This window comes from Perissodus microlepis, chromosome 14 (genome assembly GCF_051167445.1).
Source record: "Perissodus microlepis isolate ML-2025 ecotype Zambia chromosome 14, ASM5116744v1, whole genome shotgun sequence".
Taxonomy (NCBI): Eukaryota; Metazoa; Chordata; class Actinopteri; order Cichliformes; family Cichlidae; genus Perissodus; species Perissodus microlepis.
The window spans coordinates 21,724,086-21,745,345 of record NC_140474.1 but is presented as its reverse complement, the minus strand read 5'-3'; the positions used below and the strand labels follow the sequence as shown (position 1 = coordinate 21,745,345).

Here is a 21,260-nt window from a genome sequence, read left to right as displayed (position 1 = left end):
TTGAATGTCTGTTAGTTCTTCTTCACTGTGGAGGACTTCAAATTGTTTGAGAATGGTCTCTTTACCATCCCAGATTGAAGGGCACCAACAAATGTACAACTAAGAGCATTGCTGATGATATTTTCCTCCTTGACAATGTGCTGCCAAGACTTCTGTTTCAAAAGAATTGTTCACAATGGTTAATGATCAGTTAATCAAGTGGATTTGATTAGCAACACCTCGCTGCTACTTATCATCTTAGTTCCTGTGGAAGCAGTAAGGGTGAACTTAGTTTCATACAAGATCTCTACCTTTCTTTTTCACATGACTGTTAACAAGAAAGACTTAAAATATTAATGAACAGCATAATGAGTCGAACTGTAGGATAAACAAATGTAAAAATGAATTTAGCAGTACTATCTTGGGTTTGAAATGATATACAGTGTTGTGTGCCATACAGTAATAACAGAACCACAAGCAAATCCTCTGAGTAGAATATTAAAATAACACTTATAATGCCAGAAAAATGTGTCTTCAGTTCAAAGAAGTAAGAGAAATGTTTGTAATCCTTTAGACAGCCTTTTGTCAAACTGTGTGCATGCACAAAATTAATGAAATCTTTCCCCACCACTCTGTCTCTTTTTCATCCTTTTCTGTAGCTCCAATGGTAAATCAGTGTCGTGGGCACAGACAGAGCGCAGCAGTTCACGTGGGAACCACCTGTGGCAGCGTCTGTCATTCCACATCAAGAAGAAAGAGAACAATCAGACTGCTGTTATTAAGCCTTTCTCCAAAACCCCTGAGGAACATTACTGCAGTGGGGCTGACCTGCCACCACATGTCCCTCTGCCCTCACTCCCGTCCATGTCCTCTCTCCCCACTCATCCTGACAATGTCACTGACAAGACCCTGTATGAGCTCTCAGAAGCAGAGGAGCGCTACTCGATCACATACCGGCCACAGACGCCTTCACCGATCAGCACAGTCAGCCAGAGGATAGGAGCGAGTTCGGGAGAGGAGCCTCAGATGGGCAGCATTCCAAAGTATCCGAGCAGCATCTGCAGCGCCGGCAGCGGCAGCAGTTGCGGTCCTCCCAGCAGCGGCTCTATTGTTACAGGGAGTGACGGTAGATTGGTTATTGTGGACGATCGCCCAGGGGAGCCCCAGAGTTCACTGATGGATCAGATCAGCTGTGTGGTTAACCGCTTCACTGCCAACATAACGGAGCTCAACAGTATGATGCTCTCGACCTCCCCATCACACTCACACATGCAGAAACACACACCTCCATCTCCTCATCCCACCGACCCCTATCTGTTACCCCGTGAACTCCAGATGCCCCCGACCCTCACCACCTACGCTGATGTCCAGCCGCTTCCTCCTGTTGAATCAAGCTTTGGAGGCCGGGGTGGCTGTCCCATTCACTCTATGCCTCATTCACCTTACCCCCTGCCACCCCCTCACCCCCAGGCCTCCCCGTCCCGCTCCCCCATGCGAGGGGGTCGGCTCACCTGCCTCACCGACTCCCCTCTGAGGAGGGCAGAGTTGGAGGAGGAGCTAATCGCTTTGACTCCTCCGTCACCCTTCCGTGACTCTCTGGCTTCCAGCAGTGGCTCACCTGTCTCTGAGACAGGTCTTTGTCTCCCTCCAGTCCCGTCCCACCCTCCCCCCTCACCCCCTTCGCCCAGATACACCAGACTGACACTCAGAAACTACAGCCAGAGTTCATCCTCACTGTGAGGCAGAGATGAATCACAGAAATGAAGAAAAGCACTCAAAAACAACACAGCTTGTAAACAGAAGAGATAATGGGTAGACAAATCCATTTGCCCGAGAAATGTAGGACAAGTTTGGTGAAGACACCAAACTGTGTTTGTGTTTACATGTTTGCAGTGAGTTGCGAGTCTAAGAAACTTGCCCATGTTGTATTTTCTTGCCGTTTCTCACGAATGTGGATGGAAAACTGCAAAATTGGCCACTATAACTTTGAAGTGTTTTGGCACCAGTAAGGCCAGGGATCATTTGTGAGGGTCTGAGGCTACTCATCATTGAAGTTTGGGTAGTGGCCTTAAGGCAACTTGGCTATCAACTAATTAGAGACTGTGGATGTGTGTGTGTGTGTGTGTCTGTGCGTGTGTGTGGGGTAATGTGAGTGTATTTTTACTGTATCTTAGTTAATCAGATGTGATGGCAACATGACAGCAAACAGTATTGATGAATAAAGACTCCTTCAGCCTATAAGAATCGTCAGAGGCTATCAAGGGCACATACATTGGCTCGTAGGCACATTTACACAGGTGCACATTGACAAACACAACTGTGGGCACACTGATACAAATACAATGTAAGGGAAACACTGTAAATATGTATGAGGTTACAGATTTTTCTTTGATTATTAAATCCAACACGCTTCTGACAAAGTGCATTGCATCAACAGTGTTAACATATACAGGCACTATGTTAAGAACCACCTTTTCATTTATTCAGCTTCCCAATCTGCTCCAAGCTATTTATGTCCCTGGTCCCTTTCTGTCTCACGGCTTTCTTTTATCCTGCGATCATTTCAGTATTTTCTACTCTTCCAATTAGTTTTCTTCAGAAGTTTGAATGTATGTTTTCTACATGACTCCTGAAGCTGTTGGGACCAAACCTTTTGTAGCTTTCTGTGTGTGACTTGAGAAAGAGGACGAGAGAGGGACTGAAAAGACCAGGCCTTGTTTTACCATAAACATCTTAGTCATTAAATGAGGTTCAGGTGGATCATTGGCAGACGTCTGATCTCAAAGCTGAATGTTGATGTGTGACATTTAACACTGCATTTTGCGAGGCTTAGCTGGATCCCAGTCATGACATTTTCTCTATACAATACGTCAGCAAGACACAGTCGCTCTGTTTCATCACAGACAGCGCTCTGAATGGGTTTAATTGAAATCACGGCAATCTATAATGTCAGTGGGTGCAAATTGATAGATTCAAGCTGGGGAGCGTCCTCCTCAGCCACTATGAGGTCCATCTGTTGCTCAGGTGCTATGATTTTTATTTTTTATTTTTTAAACAAAGGTGGCAGAACAACCAAAGATGTTCACAAAAATTGAGCATTAGGTAGATTTTTTTAAATGTTAGGTTTACTTAATACACTGCTGCCACATTACTGTTAGTCTCACAAGACCATACTAGTTGACTGTTGATGATGACTGACATCCAGTATAGCCAAATAAAAATGTCAGTGATGCAGATCCAGGAAAACACAGACTTGAAAATTACCCAGACCTCAAGTAGTATTGACTTAAAGGAATACTTCCTTATTGTGGAAAATTGGCTGCGGTTACAAGAGCAGGCAATCGATACCACTCTCATGCTTTATCTGTCAGGTAAATGTAGGAAGTCTCTGTTAGTTGCCTGGCAACCGTGTGGCGATGACAATACTTCAGGAAGTCATGGTTAAATAGAAGCAAGATGCAAATGATCCCCTACGAAATAGCAATGTGTTTTTGAGATTTGACATTTTAATTATTGAATTAAGACCAAGACAATAAGGCTAGTTGTTTCTTTACCGCCCGTAGCTTCATGCGGTCAGTATTCTCACTTCAGTAAGAATTTAAGTCCATTGGTTTAGTCTTTAAAGTCTGGCTTGGTGCCATATATCCTAGACTGAGGAAAATGTGAGTGAACTCAAAGTGTTTGGCAACAGTAGTTCATATATTTGTAGGAGATCAGATTTGGCTTTTTAAGATTTTGAGTATGCCTTTAAATAGAGTGTTCTTATATATGTGCCAACACCTGTACCTGGAGGAAAAATGTGCCACTGAATATATTTACTAAGATGCTTTTGAGAAACAAGGCCTTGGCTTTGTTTCAGCTCCTTCAACCGAGAAAATCAGTTTTTGCAAAGCAAAGCAAAAAACACAAATACAAAAAACAATTAAAACCAGGAGGTTTTCATACACAATACGAGCAGTTTTTTAAATACATTTTATTTTTATGTGGCGTGTATACAGTGTGCACATACCATTAAAGCGATTACTAATTGGACCGTTGGTAAACACAACACACCAAAAATAAGTGCTGCATTGTTGTCCATCATGATAGTCCACAGTCTGGTTCCTCCTTTTTGAGTTTACTTACGAATTTGTGCTCTACAGTAGCCAGCAAGAACAAACTCAGACAAAATGACTCTGTAAATACTAAGGGCATGCAATGACAGTTCTGTTTTGTTTCAGGTGAAAGTACGTTTATTTACATATCAGCAAATGTTAAAAAAGAAAAAGAAAAAAGAGATCTTTTTGAGCTATCTTATAACATACAGTACCAATATGTGTTACGACTACAGAAACTGTGTTACTACTCTGAATGTGTGAGTGACCATTCCTATTCAAATGTCTTGTATACATACAATATAATAATATTAATATGACTATTGTGCCAAAGGGGTTAGGAAGGGTCTAGCTTACTCAGTTGTGGGTAAATACGTGGTTTCTTAAAAAAAAGATGTATATGTAAAACTATTTATATTGTTTTGGATATTTTCTATATAAATACTCCACATTTTCCAGTGTAAAAGCAATATTATCCATCTGTACACAAGGTGCACATGTTAAATCAAATCAAAACACTGTTTTCTGGTTCTTTTTCATCATTCTTTACTCTGTGGAGGACAACTGAACCAGGAGGAGGGTGGAGAGATTAGTTGAACATTTTCTTTGCATTTTGTAATCTATATTAAATGAAATTAGGACATTTGTTGATTTCAAATAATCAACAAATGTGGGGTAATTTCCTATTTTTGCAATGTTACTTACGCAGTTTAGAGTCCAGTTTGTTTAAGACATGGCTGCAGATTTAGATCGGTAAGGACATTAACTGTTGGTGCCATCATTTGTTGTACTTTTTTGATGCTTTTTGTGTGGGGTGAACAGGTCATAAACCTGATGTCATGTCTCCTTAGTGGTATGCATCCAAGTCAAAACAAGAAAATATTTTTTTCTTTGGTTCCCAAATGGAAAAATACACACATGCAGACAACAACAATCTCAGATTATTGCTCAGAGGTTACTCATTTAATTTTAATAATCTGTGTCCTGACCTGTTGTTAAAAATTAACCTGCTCTATTGTTGAGCTTTTATTTGGGAGGAGCCCGTTAATATGCTGTATAATGCGCCGATAGAGTAACACGGAGCTTGCTTCAGCACTTCAACTGCGTGTTATCCACCTCCCTTGAAAAAGGCAGAAGAGCTACCCCTGCAGAAAAGACAGGATCAGTGCTTGCATCAGTTGCTATCTTATTCTCTTTAAGTTCTGTGACATCACCTTAAATCTACAGACGTAGGTTTTAAGAGTATGTTGTAATTATTACACAGTAGGAAAAGTTAGCATCATGGGATTTTTTTTTCCAGGTGAAATTGGGAAACTCTAATTCACAACAAATGCAGAGCAAGCAACAGAAAACCAGACCTGATCCTGCCTCCTGAATCCCAAACATGATGGCTCATAATAATCTAGCATGAACTCAGTTAATGATTGTTCTCTTGATAATGGTGATGACCATGTTCAACAAAATCTTGATTTCCTGTTGATGTCCCCCCAAAATGTGTTGACTAAGTCTGATAAATGCACTTTATAGAATTGGACTGATAATCCCTGCGCTTAAAAATATCTTTTAATCCAGATGCGGTCAGCTGCCGATCAAAATGACACACAGTCATTTTTCATACCTTTTGGATAAAAATATAAAATCAGTCGACCTGTTATCAGGACGATTCCTGTTGCTTCTCAACCCATATATGCTGATTTAGAGCCAGATAGAAATATATATAATAATCTCCTGTGATGCTTATTTTCCTCTGTTGATCATAATGTGAGGAAAGCCTAGATTTTAAACGTTTGCTACTCTACTGAATTGCTACTGAACAGAATAAGGCTATCACTCTATGAGGTCCAGGAGTGGTGCATTTAAGCTGACCCTCACCATTGACTCTTGCAGAGGGAGGCATGAGAAAGAGCGTTATTTCTCCATTAGGGATGAGTTTGACTGGGAGTGCTGTGTGGCGGAGCACCCTCTCTCACTGCCTTGCTAGAAATTTTATTTAATTTGGTAACAGGGGGGAAAAAATGAGTAATGTTTACTATGTAAACACCACACAGACTTTTGGTTGTGTACTCTGACAGGGCATGTCCAGAGAGGTTTGCTTTGTCACTATAGTACTTATATTGTATCTTGATGACCACCCGTCTGAGTGCAGTTTAGTGGATGTTATAAATAATTTAACTCTTAAAAGTGTTGGTGAAATCTTTCGAGGCAGAGAGCAACGAAGCCCTCTTCTCTTTTTCTCACAAGCAGTTATATAGTTATAAGTAGTTCTATCTGCTCTTTATTTTAGCTTTCTTATTGGAAGTCAGAGATAGAAATTGATACTGATTATTTCAAGATAATTCTCAGGCCTGCAGTAGTGTTGCAAAAAAGAAACATTCCTCAATATGACTGAATGATCGACCAACTGAGTTGAAAGCTAGATTGCATTTTCAAGATAAAATAACGGCATTTAGACTCTAAACTGTGCTGTACAAAACATTACAAGATGAATATCAGCATCCTGAATGTTGGCTTTTTGGAAGCGTTTCATGAAACTACTTTTGCTGCAATCGGCTTACTGAAAACCGAGGCGCTGAAGGTGGTAAATTAGATGTCTTAAAAATCAGTGACTGTATTTTTGCATGTTTGTCTGAAGCTGCTGGTCTCATGTTGCTTTTGTTTGTTTGTCTTTTTTTTTTTTACTGGAGGATGTGCATTTTGATATTTTGGTATTTAGGTAGTCAGTGTGGGTAATGTTGTTCCGAGTATAGAGGAATAAGTCATACTAAGAGGTTAGGTTGTAATATTATACTGATAAGAAATGAAAGAGAAGTTTGAGTATTTATTTATGTGGCTTAAAGATTTGTAAGGAAGTGAAATACATTTTTAACCAGGTCAGTGTTGTTTTTAGAGCATTAACGTTTTACATACAGAGCAGGAGGCTGCGGAATTTATGAAATATACTTCTTTGCACCCAGAGAATTAAACTAAGCTGAACAGTTCTGAACAGCACACCATGCGACGGTGACTTCCTCTGTAATTATTGTGTTTTTTATATTCCTCATTTGTGTCAATCTAAGCTTGGATCACCGCAGTGGACATGAAAACACAAGTAAAATCCTTGTTAATACCCCTGCTTCAAATTCTGATGAGGTTCTATTTGCAGTAGAGTGTGTGACACTAGAGCGTTCGTGACATAAATAGGATGAATGTTGCCTACAGAAGTGACGTTTACATTTTTACTGCTCACTTGAGATAGTTGAGGCGTTGGTGTCTGATTGCTGACTGATCTGTTGTAGTGACTTTTTACAAGCTTGTAATCCAGTATAAACATTTTGTGTTTTTCTGGAACACTGAGTCTGATATTCTGAGCAAGAAAAATACATTTCATTTATTGACAAAGGAAGCTCATCTGCATATAAATGAAGGGCCTGTGTTGCGCTCCAGTCTCTTTACATCCCAGATTTATCAAAATCGTTATTCAGCCAAGCTCATCAGAGCAGTCTACTTTAAGCTTCATTTTGATAAAGAAAGATGATGGGTTATTATAAATCTAATTAAACAAAAGGAGCCGATTTATCTGTACTGAGTATATAGAACCAAATATATTTTTTCTATATATACTGAGAGGTTTTTAGGTACTCAAGACGAAAAAATAGCTACTAAAATTAAGATTTATGATGGATGTAAATGAGTTTTCTTATTTATTAACAATGTATGAAGGAAAAGTTCAGCTTCAGTTGCAATGTAACCCCAGGTTCCTCACAGCACTATTCATTCGAGCTTCTCCACTCAGTGCCAACATTTTCTCATTGTATTTTTTTGAATGGGTGGACAAACACTGTGAAAAATCTGACTAAACCACAGTTACATCTGTCATTGGAAAAAAACAGCAAGAAAAGTTTTGATAAGCTGTGTACCTGTGCCAATATCTTGATATGATAACAGTGGATCAAACTGATCATTTCCTAATGGAAAATGGCAGTGTTTATCCTCCCATGTGGATTCGATTGTTAGTGGAAAACTTTTAAGTGTGACTTTATTTTTGCTGTTTTGTTTTCATTTAACTCGTGATGTTAAGAACTCTAGAATGTAATTCAATGCTATGTATGTAATGAAAGATGGTTTTATCTTTGGATGGTTGACTATCATTATTATTATTTTCATTCAGTTGTGTAAAGTGTCAAATATAAGAATATGTGGTTCAGGCTGTTTGGAAAATACAGTTTGTTTCTCAGTGGCTTTGTTGTGGGTTAGTGAGAAGTGATGTGAGGAGTTTGTTCGTGTCTGCTTACGGCAGATTTTATTACTCAATTAGTTTTAGCCCAGCCTCAGACGCAACAAACACAAAGGTTTGTGGGACTGGATTCCACACTTGTTTGTTGCTGACACTGGATCTTTGTTCATAGGCTTTTTAGAGGATCCCAGAAGACCTGGAATAGATTTAGCCAAAGCGGAGTTTTTGTCATCTCCCAATTAATTCATCTTTATGTCTTCTTCCAATCGGGCTCACGATTACTCTCATGAAGGCCTTTCTCTGGGCTGATCTTTCACCACTGGGGAATAGAAAAAAAAAAGAACAAGGAGAGTGGGAGTGTTAATCAGTTGTTTCTTGTATTTTTTTTTTTTAATAGAACAAAAGATTTTTCGTTAAAGGGTATAGCAAAAAAAAAAACAATAAGGGAGGCCTTTTTTTTAATTTATTTATTTTTTTATTAAGAATAGCCAGGGGGAGAGAGGCTTCAAATTGACATCCAGTGTGGATGAATTTTGTTGTTGTTTTTGAGCAATAAAAAGCACAGTTAACATTGTATGATCAAATCATTAGCCAGTAAGTTCCATTTCAAAACCGCTTAAATTTAGCACTAATCTGGACACACCTCCTCAGAAATATGTTCACATTATAGGTGATCTGTGTTTTAAGAGCGCATGCATCATTGTCCTGTGCCTCCAATTTTTCACTGCCGTTTTGCTCTGCTTACTTTTTTTTTCTCCTTGGTGCCATAAGTGGGAAAAGCTGATGAACAAAGATGAGTTGACAGGCAGGAAGTGCAGATGCATTAAAGGGATCACCGAAGAATCACAAGCATTGAAGCCTGTGCTTCCGGGAAGCAACGTGAGCTCTAGCAGTTAGGTCAACACAAGGCAGCTGTAAACCCGCTGCACATCCACATACCAGAAAAATATCTCTTTACTTTTGTAACTGCGGCAGGTGATGATGGAACATACAAATTCACGTTTTTGTTGTGCATATCTCCTCTCGGCAGAAACACTGTGCTGCCACAATACTTTGGCATTAACTGGTCGATTTTTAAAAGTCACCAGTTTGACTCACTGTAGTCAAACGCCCACCAGCTGGGCACCAAGAGACAGCCTGAGTAGCCAGTTCAACATGGAAAAAATGCACAGAGCAGTCTTTAACTTGCACATATGAGTCACATATGGTTTGTTTGGTTTTTTCACTGGGCTATAACACATGTATTTTGGTACCTTTCAGAAAATGTGACCACCATGCAGCAGTGCTGTGGAGTCCAAGAGGAGAAGGGTTGTGTGGGTTGTGTGGTTTGTGTGGGGGGGGGGGGAATGACAAAAAAAAAGTCTTTCTTTTTATGCCATTGATAATCATTGTGTAAGTGTACTACAAAGTACCTTTGAATCAATATTGAAATTGTTATTAAAAAATATGACTGACTTCCTTGTATCTTGACATTTTTTTTACATATATTATTTTGGATTTACAGTTTGTACATATAATATGAAAGATGTGAGGAAAAAAAATAGTTGTGCATTAAGTGAAATAATTACTTTTAATTAAAGGGGTCACTGCAAGATAAATAGTGAAAAGTCAGCAGGCCTGTTTTTGAAGATAAAGTAATATACCAACAAATAGTTTTTTCATTGGTTCAAAGTGTCTAGAAGGTTCCAGGTTTGCAGCGGCATGGTGCCTGTGTTATGAGTGTGCATGTTGTTTCCAGGTGCTTTGGCTTCCTCCCGCAGTCCAAAGACATGCATGCTGGGCTAATTTAAGATTCTAAATTGGCCGTAGGTGTGGACGTGGACACAAATGGATGTTTTATCATATCGTTTATAGACTTACAATACTCACAGCAGTTTCATCGATTTTACAGAATTTTTTGTGAATGTGCAAAGTAATAAAATAAAAAGTAATGAATGAAATAAATGAATGATCTGATCAAATGGATAAAAGGACAGCAATAACCTCAGGTTTAATCTTCTTTAATATGAAAGGTGCACTAAAACTGAATCTCAGAATCCAGCAACTATTATGGAGCAAATCTATGACAAATAGAAACATATTAATATTATTATGATTAGAAGCAGATTGATGCAATATCAGTAGGTATTCTGACTTTGTTAAGCACATCAGATATCAGTCGTGACATAGTCAGCAAACATTAAATAAAGGTCTTTGGGTTTTTTTTGTTTAGTCACTGTTTATTTACTCACGCTTGGCTGCCAACTTAGTTTTTAGGCAGCAGCAGTCCCAAGTCTAATGCAGTCTTACATAAACGTCCCTAATGAGTTCCTCTTGGTGAGGTTGTAGTTTTTAAATCTGGGGAAAATAGAGCACCGGTATTGGATCATTGCATCCAAACTTGTAAAATGACTATCATTCTGTCTGCTCATTGCACTGCAGTCAAAGTATTAGGTAAATAATAAATATCATAACAATAAAACAGAAGAAGTAAGGATCCGTCTTAGCTTAAGTAGAGAAATTATTTGTTATAGTGCACATCTGAGTTGGACAACCAGAGTTTTTACCAGTCCACATTAATGTGCCTGAACAGTTTGTGAGACTGGCATTCATTTTGAACCCAAACAGTGGAAGCTGCTAGACAGCACCTTGACAGCTTCTGTGATATTTGCTTCCCCTTCCATATCCTTCAGTGTCACATAGCAGCCAGGATGGCTAAGTGACACAGTGCAGCTATGAATCAGCCTCCAAAAACATTTTATTCATTTAACTGAAGGCATGCAGGTCGAGGCAATGAAATTACCCTGCCATCTTTCATTCTTTCTCAAAATCTCCTCCAGATCTGCCCAGTTTTGTCCTCTGTATTTCCTTCTGTCACTCTTCTTCACTCTCCTTTTCTTTCCTTCTCTCTTGGCCTCTTAGCGTAGAAATTGCTGTCTCCAAAATGAAATTTCCAAATTGCTGCAAATGGCTTGCTATTTGCGTAAATGGATGGGATGAAAAGGCAATAATAATAACAGCCAAAATACAAAAAAATGGGCAAATGAAAACGGCCAAAAAAATAGATTATGGCTTGTTTTACAATGGAGGCAGTTTAGGCTGAGGCATGTGCGTAATATGACAGCAAACACATTTGTGTGCTCCGCTCAGTCAAAGATGCTTTTAAAAAACTATCATGAACATTTCCTTCTATAAGCTGCTTGAGATGCTCTTATATGTGTTTACAATACTTACAAGTAATAAGTAAATAAAAGAATAAGTAATAAAAAATGAAATTTGAAATTATAGCAGCCATACAGATGCAAAAACAGGATGCTGTCATGCCCATGAGAGCCTGTATTATTTTCTATATTACTATATTTTAGCTGCTCTCCTATTCACAGGGAGTCTCTACAGTGGATGGCTGTGGGGGTTCCTGATGCAACCCCCAAAAGAATTTGTGTCTCTTCCAGGTCTCGACCAGGGGATCTTTCACGAGTTAGGGGAATGTGTAAACCACTACACAACACCATTATTAATAATATGGTGTTAATAAACTTGGAGTACAGTAAAGTGCATTAGTTTGGGCATGACATTAAAAGCAAAATAAATAAATAAATTTTAGTAAAGCAGCAAAACCTAAATTTACTGTAATCAGTGTTCTTAGTATTGTAGTGGGTCAGGGCTGTTCGGGGTTCTGTTTGTACAGTTATGTTTTGTTTATGTTGCCATAGTGACAGGTGACGCCCTCTCGCTGCAACAGTGTGTCCTTCCGGGGTCAGAGGGCGCCCTGTGTTGTTGTTGTTGTTGCCGCGCTGAGCAGTTAGCTAGCGGCAGTGTTCTTCTGCAAATGTGAATAAACGGCTGTGCTCCCTGGCTAGCTCAGGGGAAGCAAGACCAAACGATACCTCCGTCTCCTCCTTGTCTGAGCTCGCCACATTGGTGTCAGAAGTGGGATAGCTCACCCTCGCCGTAATGGAGAGAGACATTCAGAGGCTGGAGCAAGCCGTCGAGGAGAACATTCCCCGCTTGGGAAACTGGCGATGGAAGAGAGAGGATGTGAGCGGCCATGTAAGTCCCCCGACGGGTCCCAATGGTGCGAGCGCACCGCGGCGGCGGCCCGTCGCGACAGATGCTAGGGCAATGCTTCATGGGCTACCTCTGTCGACCCACACGCCGAGCCCCCAACCGCGAGCAGTTATGCCTACCACGCCAGTTAAGGTACCGAAATACAACGGGCTAACCCCGTTAGAGCCCTACCTCTCACAAGTGCGGCTAGCCGCCAGACATAGTGGCTGGAGCGAAGAGGAGACTGCTACACACCTAGCACTAGCATTAGAGGGAGATGCACTGCAGATACTCCTTGACCTAGCCCCAGCAGAGCAGCATGAGCTCCAGGCCCTCACCGCGGCACTCGAGAGGCGATTCGGGCAGCAGCACTCCACTGATCAGAGCAGAGAGCAGCTAACCAACCGGAGCCGTCGACCAGGGGAGAGCCTGGGCACCTTTGCAGCAGACGTGTTGCTGTATGCTCGTCGTGGCTACCCGGAGTTTCCAGCAGCGGCCCGTGAGGAGCTTAGCCTGCATGCTTTTCTGCGAGGACTTTTCCCAGAGCGACTACGCCAACACGTCCGCCTGGCCATGCCTCAGACCCTCCGTGAGGCGCTCCTTGAGGCTGAAAGGGCCGAGCCGGTGCTCACCTCGCGACCTAGCAGGTGACCCCCCCAAACTACCCCCAAATCAGAGCCGCAGACTGCGACGGGGAGGGGGAGGTCGCCGAGATGTCCCAGCTGCAACCCTCGGTGCCCCGGAGGCGTCCTCGTCGACCAACCGACCGCTGCTACCGGTGCGATGAGCCTGGCCACGTGGCGCGTGACTGCCCAGCACCAGCCCCGAAGACCGGAACTACGCAGCCTCAGGGAAACGAGGAGGGAGCGGTGTAGCGAGGGGACCACCGCTCCAGCTTCCTGCCCCCCTCCAAGGACAATGCACAGTGGTGGGCCGAGTTGGGCACCTCAAGGGACTCCACCTGAGCTGCTGTGTTGAGGACCAGCCATGCCAGGCCCTGGTGGACACGGGGTCTACCATTTCCCTGATACGACCTGGCGTGCTCCCTGAAACATCCGGGCCACTGGTGAAGGGTTGGTTGCCCACAGACACCCAGCTGATGACAGTGACGGGGAAGAAAACTGTTATGCAGGGGAAGAAACCGTTGCGGATCCGAGTGAAGGATCTAGAGCTGGTGCACGACTTCTGGCTCGCCGACATTCAAGACCAGCGCATCATTGGCCTGGATCTGCTGAGCCGCTGGGGGGCCTGCGTCGACACCGCAAAGCTGGCTATCACTCTTGGCGCAGAGACTTTTGCTCTCCAGCGCGGCCAAAAGCAGGGAGCGGGGACCAGACGAGACAGGCGTCGGGCAGCTGCCGCTCAGCAGATTTCGGATGCCGGTGGCTCCGGGTCATCTCCACTCGCCTCAGCCTCAGCCTCTCAGCCTGACAACCTCCTTCGACCGAGACCATCGAGGCTGTTGATGACCTTTGGCAGCGCAGCAGCGTAGGCCTCAACGTCGACCAGCGCCAGCGGTTGAGGTGCCTCCTGGACGAGAATGTGGACATCTTTGCCGCCAGTGACAAAGACTGCAGGCAGACGAGTCTGGTCCAGCACACCATCGACACCGGCTCTGCTCAGCCCATCCGTCTGCGCCCACACCGGCTGCCCCTCTCGAAACGGCAGGTAGCGGAAGAGAAGATCCGTGAGATGGCTGCGGCTGGGGTGATCGAGCCGTCCAATAGCCCATGGGTGGCACCCGTGGTTCTGGTGGGGAAGAAGGATGGCAGCCCGAGGTTCTGCGTGGACTTTCGCCGTCTCAATGCAGTCACCAAGAAGGACTCGTACCCGCTGCCGCGGATCGACGAGGCCCTAGATTACATTACCAGCTCCAGTTGGTTCAGCTCCCTCGACCTACGCAGCGGTTACTGGCAGGTGGAGCTAGCCCCCAACGCAAGGCCTAAGACTGCATTCACCATTGGACAGGGGCTGTGGCAGTTCAGGGTCATGCCATTTGGGCTCTGCAATGCGCCAGCGACGTTTGAGAGGCTGATGGAGAGGGTGCTCGTGGATATCCCTCGTAGCCGCTGCGTTGTGTACCTGGATGACCTGTTGGTGCACGGTGGCGACTTCGACAGTGCACTGTCTCACCTGAGCGAGGTCTTGAGTGCCATCCGACGAGCTGGGCTGCGGCTCAACCCCGCGAAATGCCGCCTGTTGGCGAGAGAGACCACGTTCTTGGGCCATGTGATCAGCGCTCGAGGTGTTGCCACTGACCCCGCAAAAGTGGCTGCGGTCCGGGACTGGCCAACTCCCTCGAACGTCCAAGAACTGCGGAGCTTCCTGGGCCTAGCCTCCTACTACCATCGGTTCATCAAAGGGTTCGCGACAATGGCCAGCCCCCTCCACCGCCTGACTGACAAGGGACAGCTGTTTGGCTGGGGGGATGCCTGTGCTGCGGCTTTTGAACAGCTGAAGGAGGCCCTCACCAGAGCCCCAGTCCTGGCCTACCCCGACGCCCAGCAACCTTTCATTGTGGACACTGATGCTAGCAATGTAGGGGTCGGGGCGGTCCTTTCCCAGCAGGACGAGGCTGGAGAACGGGTGGTGGCGTACTTCAGTCGTGCCTTGGGAGAGCCGAGAGGAACGACTGCGTGACCCGGCGGGAGCTGCTGGCCGTAGTGCTAGCGGTGCAGCACTTCCAGCCATATCTGCACGGCTGCCGGTTCCTCCTGCGCACTGACCATGCATCTCTGACTTGGCTCCTGAACTTCAAACACCCAGAAGGGCAGGTGGCCCGCTGGCTGGAGGTCCTTCAGGGCTATGACTTCGAGATCCAGCATCGGCCAGGTCGACAGCATGGCAATGCTGATGCCCTCTCCAGACGGCCCTGCGTAGCCGTCGAGTGCCGCTACTGCCTGCGACAGGAAGAGCGGGCCCAGGAGGTGCTGGGGGTGGCTACTGCTCAGGCCACAGCCAGCGGAGGGGGGTGGCTCCCATTGACAACGCAGCAGCTGAAGCGGGAGCAGGAGGCCGACGCGACGTTGGTTCAGGTGGGGGCCTGGCTGGAGGCGGCGCAACGCCCCGCCTGGACGGGGGTGTCGGGACAGGAGCCCGAGGTGAAGGCCTACTACTCCCAGCACAACAATCTGGAGACCCACGACGGCCTCCTGTACCAGAGATGGCGGGCCCCCGGTCAGGGCAGAGATCTCCTGCAGTTGTTGGTGCCTCGGTCGCTGCGGTCGCAGGTGCTTGAGCTGGTCCATGGCTCGGTGGGGGCAGGACACTATGGGAACGCCAAAACTCTCCGCCGCCTCAGGGGACGGTTCTACTGGCCTGGCTGTCGACGGGATGTGGAACTCCATGTGCACTGCTGTGACACCTGCACGGCACAGAAGGGCCCAACTCAACGCTCCACTGCCCCCCTTCAGCAGTACCTGGTGGGGGCCCCAATGGAAAGAGTGGGAGTGGACGTCCTAGGGCCTTTCCCCGTCACAGAGTCAGGGAACCGGTATGTGTTGGTGGCTATGGACTATTTCACGAAGTGGCCAGAGGCCTACGCGGTGCCGGACCAGAGCGCAACGACGACGGCCGAGAAGCTGGTGGAGGAGATGTTCACCCGTTTTGGGGTCCCGGCTGAGCTCCACAGTGACCAGGGGCGTAACTTTGAATCGAAGGTCTTCGGGGAGATCTGCCGGCGACTGGGGGTGGAGAAGACGAGAACCACACCGCTCCACCCACAAAGCGATGGCTTGGTTGAGCGCTTCAACCGCACGCTGGCCACCCAGCTCGCCATTCTCACCAGCCGCCACCAGCGAAATTGGGACCGACATCTGCCCCTGGTCCTTTGGTCGTATCGGACTGCGGTGCAGGAGTCCAGCCAGTGCACACCTGCTGCTCTGATGTTTGGACGGGAGCTCCGGACGCCTGTGGATCTGGTGTTCGGGTCCCCCCCCCGAGCCGGAGATTGATGGTGGGCCAGAGATGGACTACTACAGGAGGCTCAGGGAGCGGCTGCAGGTGGTTCATGTCTACACCCGCTAGGCCCAGGCCAGCGCCGGAGTACGACAGAAAAGAGCCTACGACACCAAGTGCCGAGGGGGGGTTTTCATGCCTGGCGACAAGGTTTGGGTGTACTGCCCGGTTCGCAAGAGAGGAGTGTCCCCCAAACTCTGCAGTCACTGGCAAGGGCCGGCAGAGGTCGTGGAGCGGCTAACAGACGTGGTGTACCGTATCCGCATGCCGGGCCCGGGGCGCATGGTGGTGTTGCACCGGGACAGGCTCTCACCGTACCGACCGCTCGCTCCAGCAGACGCCGGAGCAGGGGATGATGGTGGCACCCCATGTTCTGACCCAAGTGACTTTTCCCCCGCCGGTCGTGACCGGCCGGTGCGCCAAAAGAAGGCACCTGGACATTTGCAGGACTTTGTGTGGGGTAATGGGGTCGTCGGGGACGACTGACCCCTTAGGTGAGGGCTATGTAGTGGGTCAGGGCTGTTCGGGGTTCTGTTTGTACAGTTATGTTTTATTTATGTTGCCATAGTGACAGGTGACGCCCTCTCGCTGCAACGGTGTGTCCTTCCGGGGTCAGAGGGCGCCCTGTGTTGTTGTTGTTGTTGCCGCGCTGAGCAGTTAGCTAGCGGCAGTGTTCTTCTGCAAATGTGAATAAACGGCTGTGCTCCCTGGCTAGCTCAGGGGAAGCAAGACCAAACGATACCTCCGTCTCCTCCTTGTCTGAGCTCGCCACAGTATATTTGATTTGGAGAGACAAGGATAACATTAGAAACAAAGCTACACTGAAACTGAAGTAAACCTTTGTAATGTGGAAATCTAGTGTAGTGTATTAATCTTTGAGTGCCGCATAATATTTTATTGAAAAAAAATCATGTTTTAAAAACTCAAAGAAACAAAGTGTTTATGTCCCCAATGAAAACAAACTAAAGCTTTTCCGTAATTCATGTGACCATGACCTTTGACCTACGATCTTGAAGCGTTATATACCAAAACTGTGTATTTTATTATCTTTACCCATATGATTGGAGCAGAATTAGCTGAAATCTTTGGCTTCTTAAGTTGTAAAAAAAACCTTGAGATTTTAAGATCTATTCATGCCGTGTGGGATTATGTGAAACTTTATTTTGATGTCATATTGAAAAATAAAAACCATGTTGTACAGCTCTTGAAAATTTTTTCAAAGCCAACTTTGATCTTGAGAGTTAACAGTGACACTCAAGGTCAAATGCTTAGCCAACTCAGATACTGTCACAAAAAACTGTCAACACTAGACTGCTGACAAACAGACAGACAGGCAGGAGGAAAAGAGGAACATCTCTAAGAAGCTTCATGGATGTGGTGTAGGAGGACATGCAGAGGGGTGGCGTGACTGAGGAGGACGCTAGTGATAGGGTGAGATAGAGGCAGATGATCTGTTGTTGGAACCCCTAAAAGCAATAAGCCAAAAGCAGAAGACGTAGTGACATTTTGTGGTTTCAGTTTAGTCAGATGGTCCCCACATGAAATCTATGTGGGCAGGGTGTCATGATAGCGTGTTCATGTGTGTGCTTGTCAGTGTTGGGGAGTAACGGAATACATGTACCGCCGTTACGTATTTAAAATACAAAATATGAGTAACTGTATTCCGTTACAGTTACCGTTTAAAAGGTGGTATTTAGAATACAGTTACTTTGTTGAAATAAATGGATTACACGGCGGTACTTCCCTGTTTCATATTGTGGCGGGTCAGGATTGTTTGGGTTTTGTTTGACAGCTACGTTCTGTTGTTCCAGGCGGCAGCGTTACGGTTGCCATGGTTACAGGGTTACGCTCTCTCTCTCTGCGTGTTTCCTGGGTGAGAGAGCGCCTTTTTGTTGTTGTTGTTGTTGTGCTAAGCTAATAGGCAGAATGCTACAGGTATAGCTCTAAAGAATGTAGCATCATAGGCAGTGTAGTCCGTGCTGTAGGGAGAATGGACTGTCATACCCGTTATGTGTCTGTGAGCGAGGGAGGGAGAAAAAGGAAAAGTACGAGCTGTCATCGAGCAAAAACGGGAGCTGGAAGCATGTAAATATAATAATAACCACTGCAGCCAAAAAGAGTGCCTGACGAGCCCAGTTGTAAGTAAGCTATTAAGACTCGACTGTACGCTGTGTTCGTGTTTTCCTCCGAAACAATAAGCAGTCTTTCAACGCCTCTCTCTGTCTCTCGCAAGAAAAGTTGACCCAGACAACAAAGTAAAGCTATTTTTCGGCTACGAGCCCAACACGGAACCCACCATATTAGCCAGAGGTCCCTTTACTACGGTTCGGAGCCGCTGACCTTCAGTAACAGTAATAAATCACAGCAATAGTACATTCACGTAGTTGTAAACAGCATGATAATATATTAAGTAATCCAAAGTATTCAGAATACGTTACTCTCATTGAGTAACGTAACGGAATACGTTACAGAATACATTTTGGGGCATGTATTCTGTAATCTGTAATGGAATACATTTTAAAAGTAACCTTCCCAACACTGGTGCTTGTACATACAGACATTTGCTAAGCGTATGCATGTGTGGGTATGGACATATGCACTAGGAAGGTGGTAACCTGCTTTTGTGTGTAGGTGTGGTAACTGATTGTGAAGCCACTCCACAGGACTTGCAATCTAAATGCAAAGAACTTAACATTAACACCACCAGGCCTAAAAAGCTAACCCCACTCTGTGATGGGAGAGGCTCCACCCACACCTCCAAGTTAATGAAATGCTTTTCTTGCATCCTTTTTGTGACTCGGTATCAACGCACAAAAGCAGCTCTAAGCTTCTGCTAAGAGACGCTATTAGGCACAATATAAATAGTAAAACCCTCTTAGCTGATCAAATTATCATCAAGCTCCCATCAAGTGGAACTAAAACAGCGGTAACACAAGCAACATTAGTAGCCTAATAGCGTTCAAACAGCATGTTAATATATAAATTAGGGAAACTCTATTTAGATGTCATCAGGTACTTAACAGCTTCAGAAATGACTTAACCATTCTCAACTGAGAACTGGAGCAAACATTACATTTCAGAGTGTATATTTGCATAAATTTAGTATCAACTTTTACAGTAAATTTTTTTAAAAAAGAAGGTCTGTGAGAAACGGTGCAGGGAATGTGATGAAAGGTTTAGCTCGAGGCATGCATAGGCTCACACATGCTGCGTACCTGTTAATACACACACACTTGCATGTGAGGCAGATTTCAAATAAACTAAATTATTGTTTATTAATTCTATTTTTTATGATATTCTGTAGTCAAAAAGAAAATCAAGGAATCAGGAAATACACTGGAATTTTTTTTTTTTTTAAATGAACGCACACAAGCACGAAGCATGTAGAGCAGCAGCCAGGGGACGAGAGACTGAGAGCAACATACAGAGACCATGAAGGCATGGCAAAAGAAGAAAAAACATGATCGAGGGAGCGAGGAAACCAAGCAAGCAGAGAACAAATTTGTGGGTGCCAATAAAGCAGAACTCTAAGTCACTTGAGTTTTAATTTCCTGCCAGGGGAAGCGAGAACAATATCAAGATTGAAACACGACTTTCAATGAGTCACTCTCAGAGGCAGCTCAGTGGGATCAGGCTGTTAACATTCGAAACATCATCCCTCCGTCTCTCTTCTTCCTGCTCCTCCATTTGCGTTATTGCATAGGCGCACATGCACACAAACACAGTGGTATGCACCACCGCACATGGGCCCATAAATGTGATAGCGTACACATGAGCCCTCAATAACACGCACAAACACACTCACACACAAACACAGTGCAATGGCACTAATGAGAGTGCATGACTAATACCTCTTCAGTCCTTTCTTCAGATGAGTGCTTATTATGGTCTGTCAAGGAGATGAATCAGTTTATGTCACGGTTACTATGGTGATCAAAGCCTCCAGCACTTCCCTTAAGTGCCTGCTAGCTAAAATAAGCTATTTTAACCCCTTTAACTACAGGCCTATCAGTGTACAGTGACACCCACACACAAACATATAAATAGGCGAGCTGACTCTCTGACCTCTCTGGAGACAAGTGAAAACCCACCTGAGGGACTGTTTGAAACCCCTTTATACACACAACAGGCAAACAAGAACTAAAAAAACCAGACTCAAATTAAGGCAGAAATAAAAGATAAACATGAATTTATGACATAAATGAACCAAAAAATGTGACTTTCTGGAGCAATGCATTTTTTATTAGGATCCCCTCAGAGATCAAACTGTCATTAGATGTTTTTAAACCTTACCAACTTTACTGCGAGTATGTGCAGCCATAAAATGTAAATGCATTGAGCAGACTTGACAATCCTATAAAATGTACCCAATCTGCATTTTTAATGGCAGGCGCTTTTTTCAGAATCACAATTTGGTTAACTCATTCTCTAACAGCACTTCTGAGATAACAGATAATAACTAGTTTTATCAGTGCTTTCTGCTCATTTTATGTTTTGGCCTTTATTTAGTTCTTTGAGTTCCTCACTTTCTGGGATTCACAGATTGGATCTCGCAGTAGTTTTCAGAGTTATTATATATTTTTTTATAAACTTTGTATTTCTCTTTCTTGTATTTGTTGACAGGTGTTTGTGTTTAGGTTAAGATTGGTCTCCTCTGCTTATTTAATGTTTTACTTTGTGAGTTTGTTTTCAGTTGTATCTTCTTTCAGATTTACTTTCCGTTGGTCTAGCTTTGATTCCCTTACTATGTTCACTTGTTGTTTATTGTGTTCAACTGTGTCTTGTTTAGCTGTTTGTTCAGTCCCTCCACCAGTGTGTATAAACAGTCCTGTCAATCCCTTTGTTCGGTGCTGTATATCCCTGGCTATGCCTTCTCTGTATTTTTGGTTTCATGCTCCTTGTGCATTTTAGAGTCTGTCTTTTTGTTTATGTGTGCTCACATGAATTCAAAGAGTTTGGACTTCAGTAATCAGTAATGTTTATGATTAAAT

The 21,260-nt window shown here is 44.5% G+C and overlaps 1 protein-coding gene across 2 annotated transcripts in view; it reads left to right on the top strand.

Annotated features, from left to right (window-relative positions):
• The window catches only part of grm5b (glutamate receptor, metabotropic 5b), a 79,451-nt gene extending 69,711 nt beyond the window's left edge, over positions 1 to 9,740 (top strand). For both annotated transcript variants that reach the window (XM_084951753.1, XM_084951754.1), the window contains exon 18: positions 639 to 9,740. In XM_084951753.1, coding sequence (XP_084807879.1) covers positions 639 to 1,719 — 1,081 coding nt within the window. In that variant the 3' untranslated portion in view covers positions 1,720 to 9,740. The remainder of the gene's footprint in view (positions 1 to 638) is intronic.
• Positions 9,741 to 21,260: the final 11,520 nt, after the last annotated feature.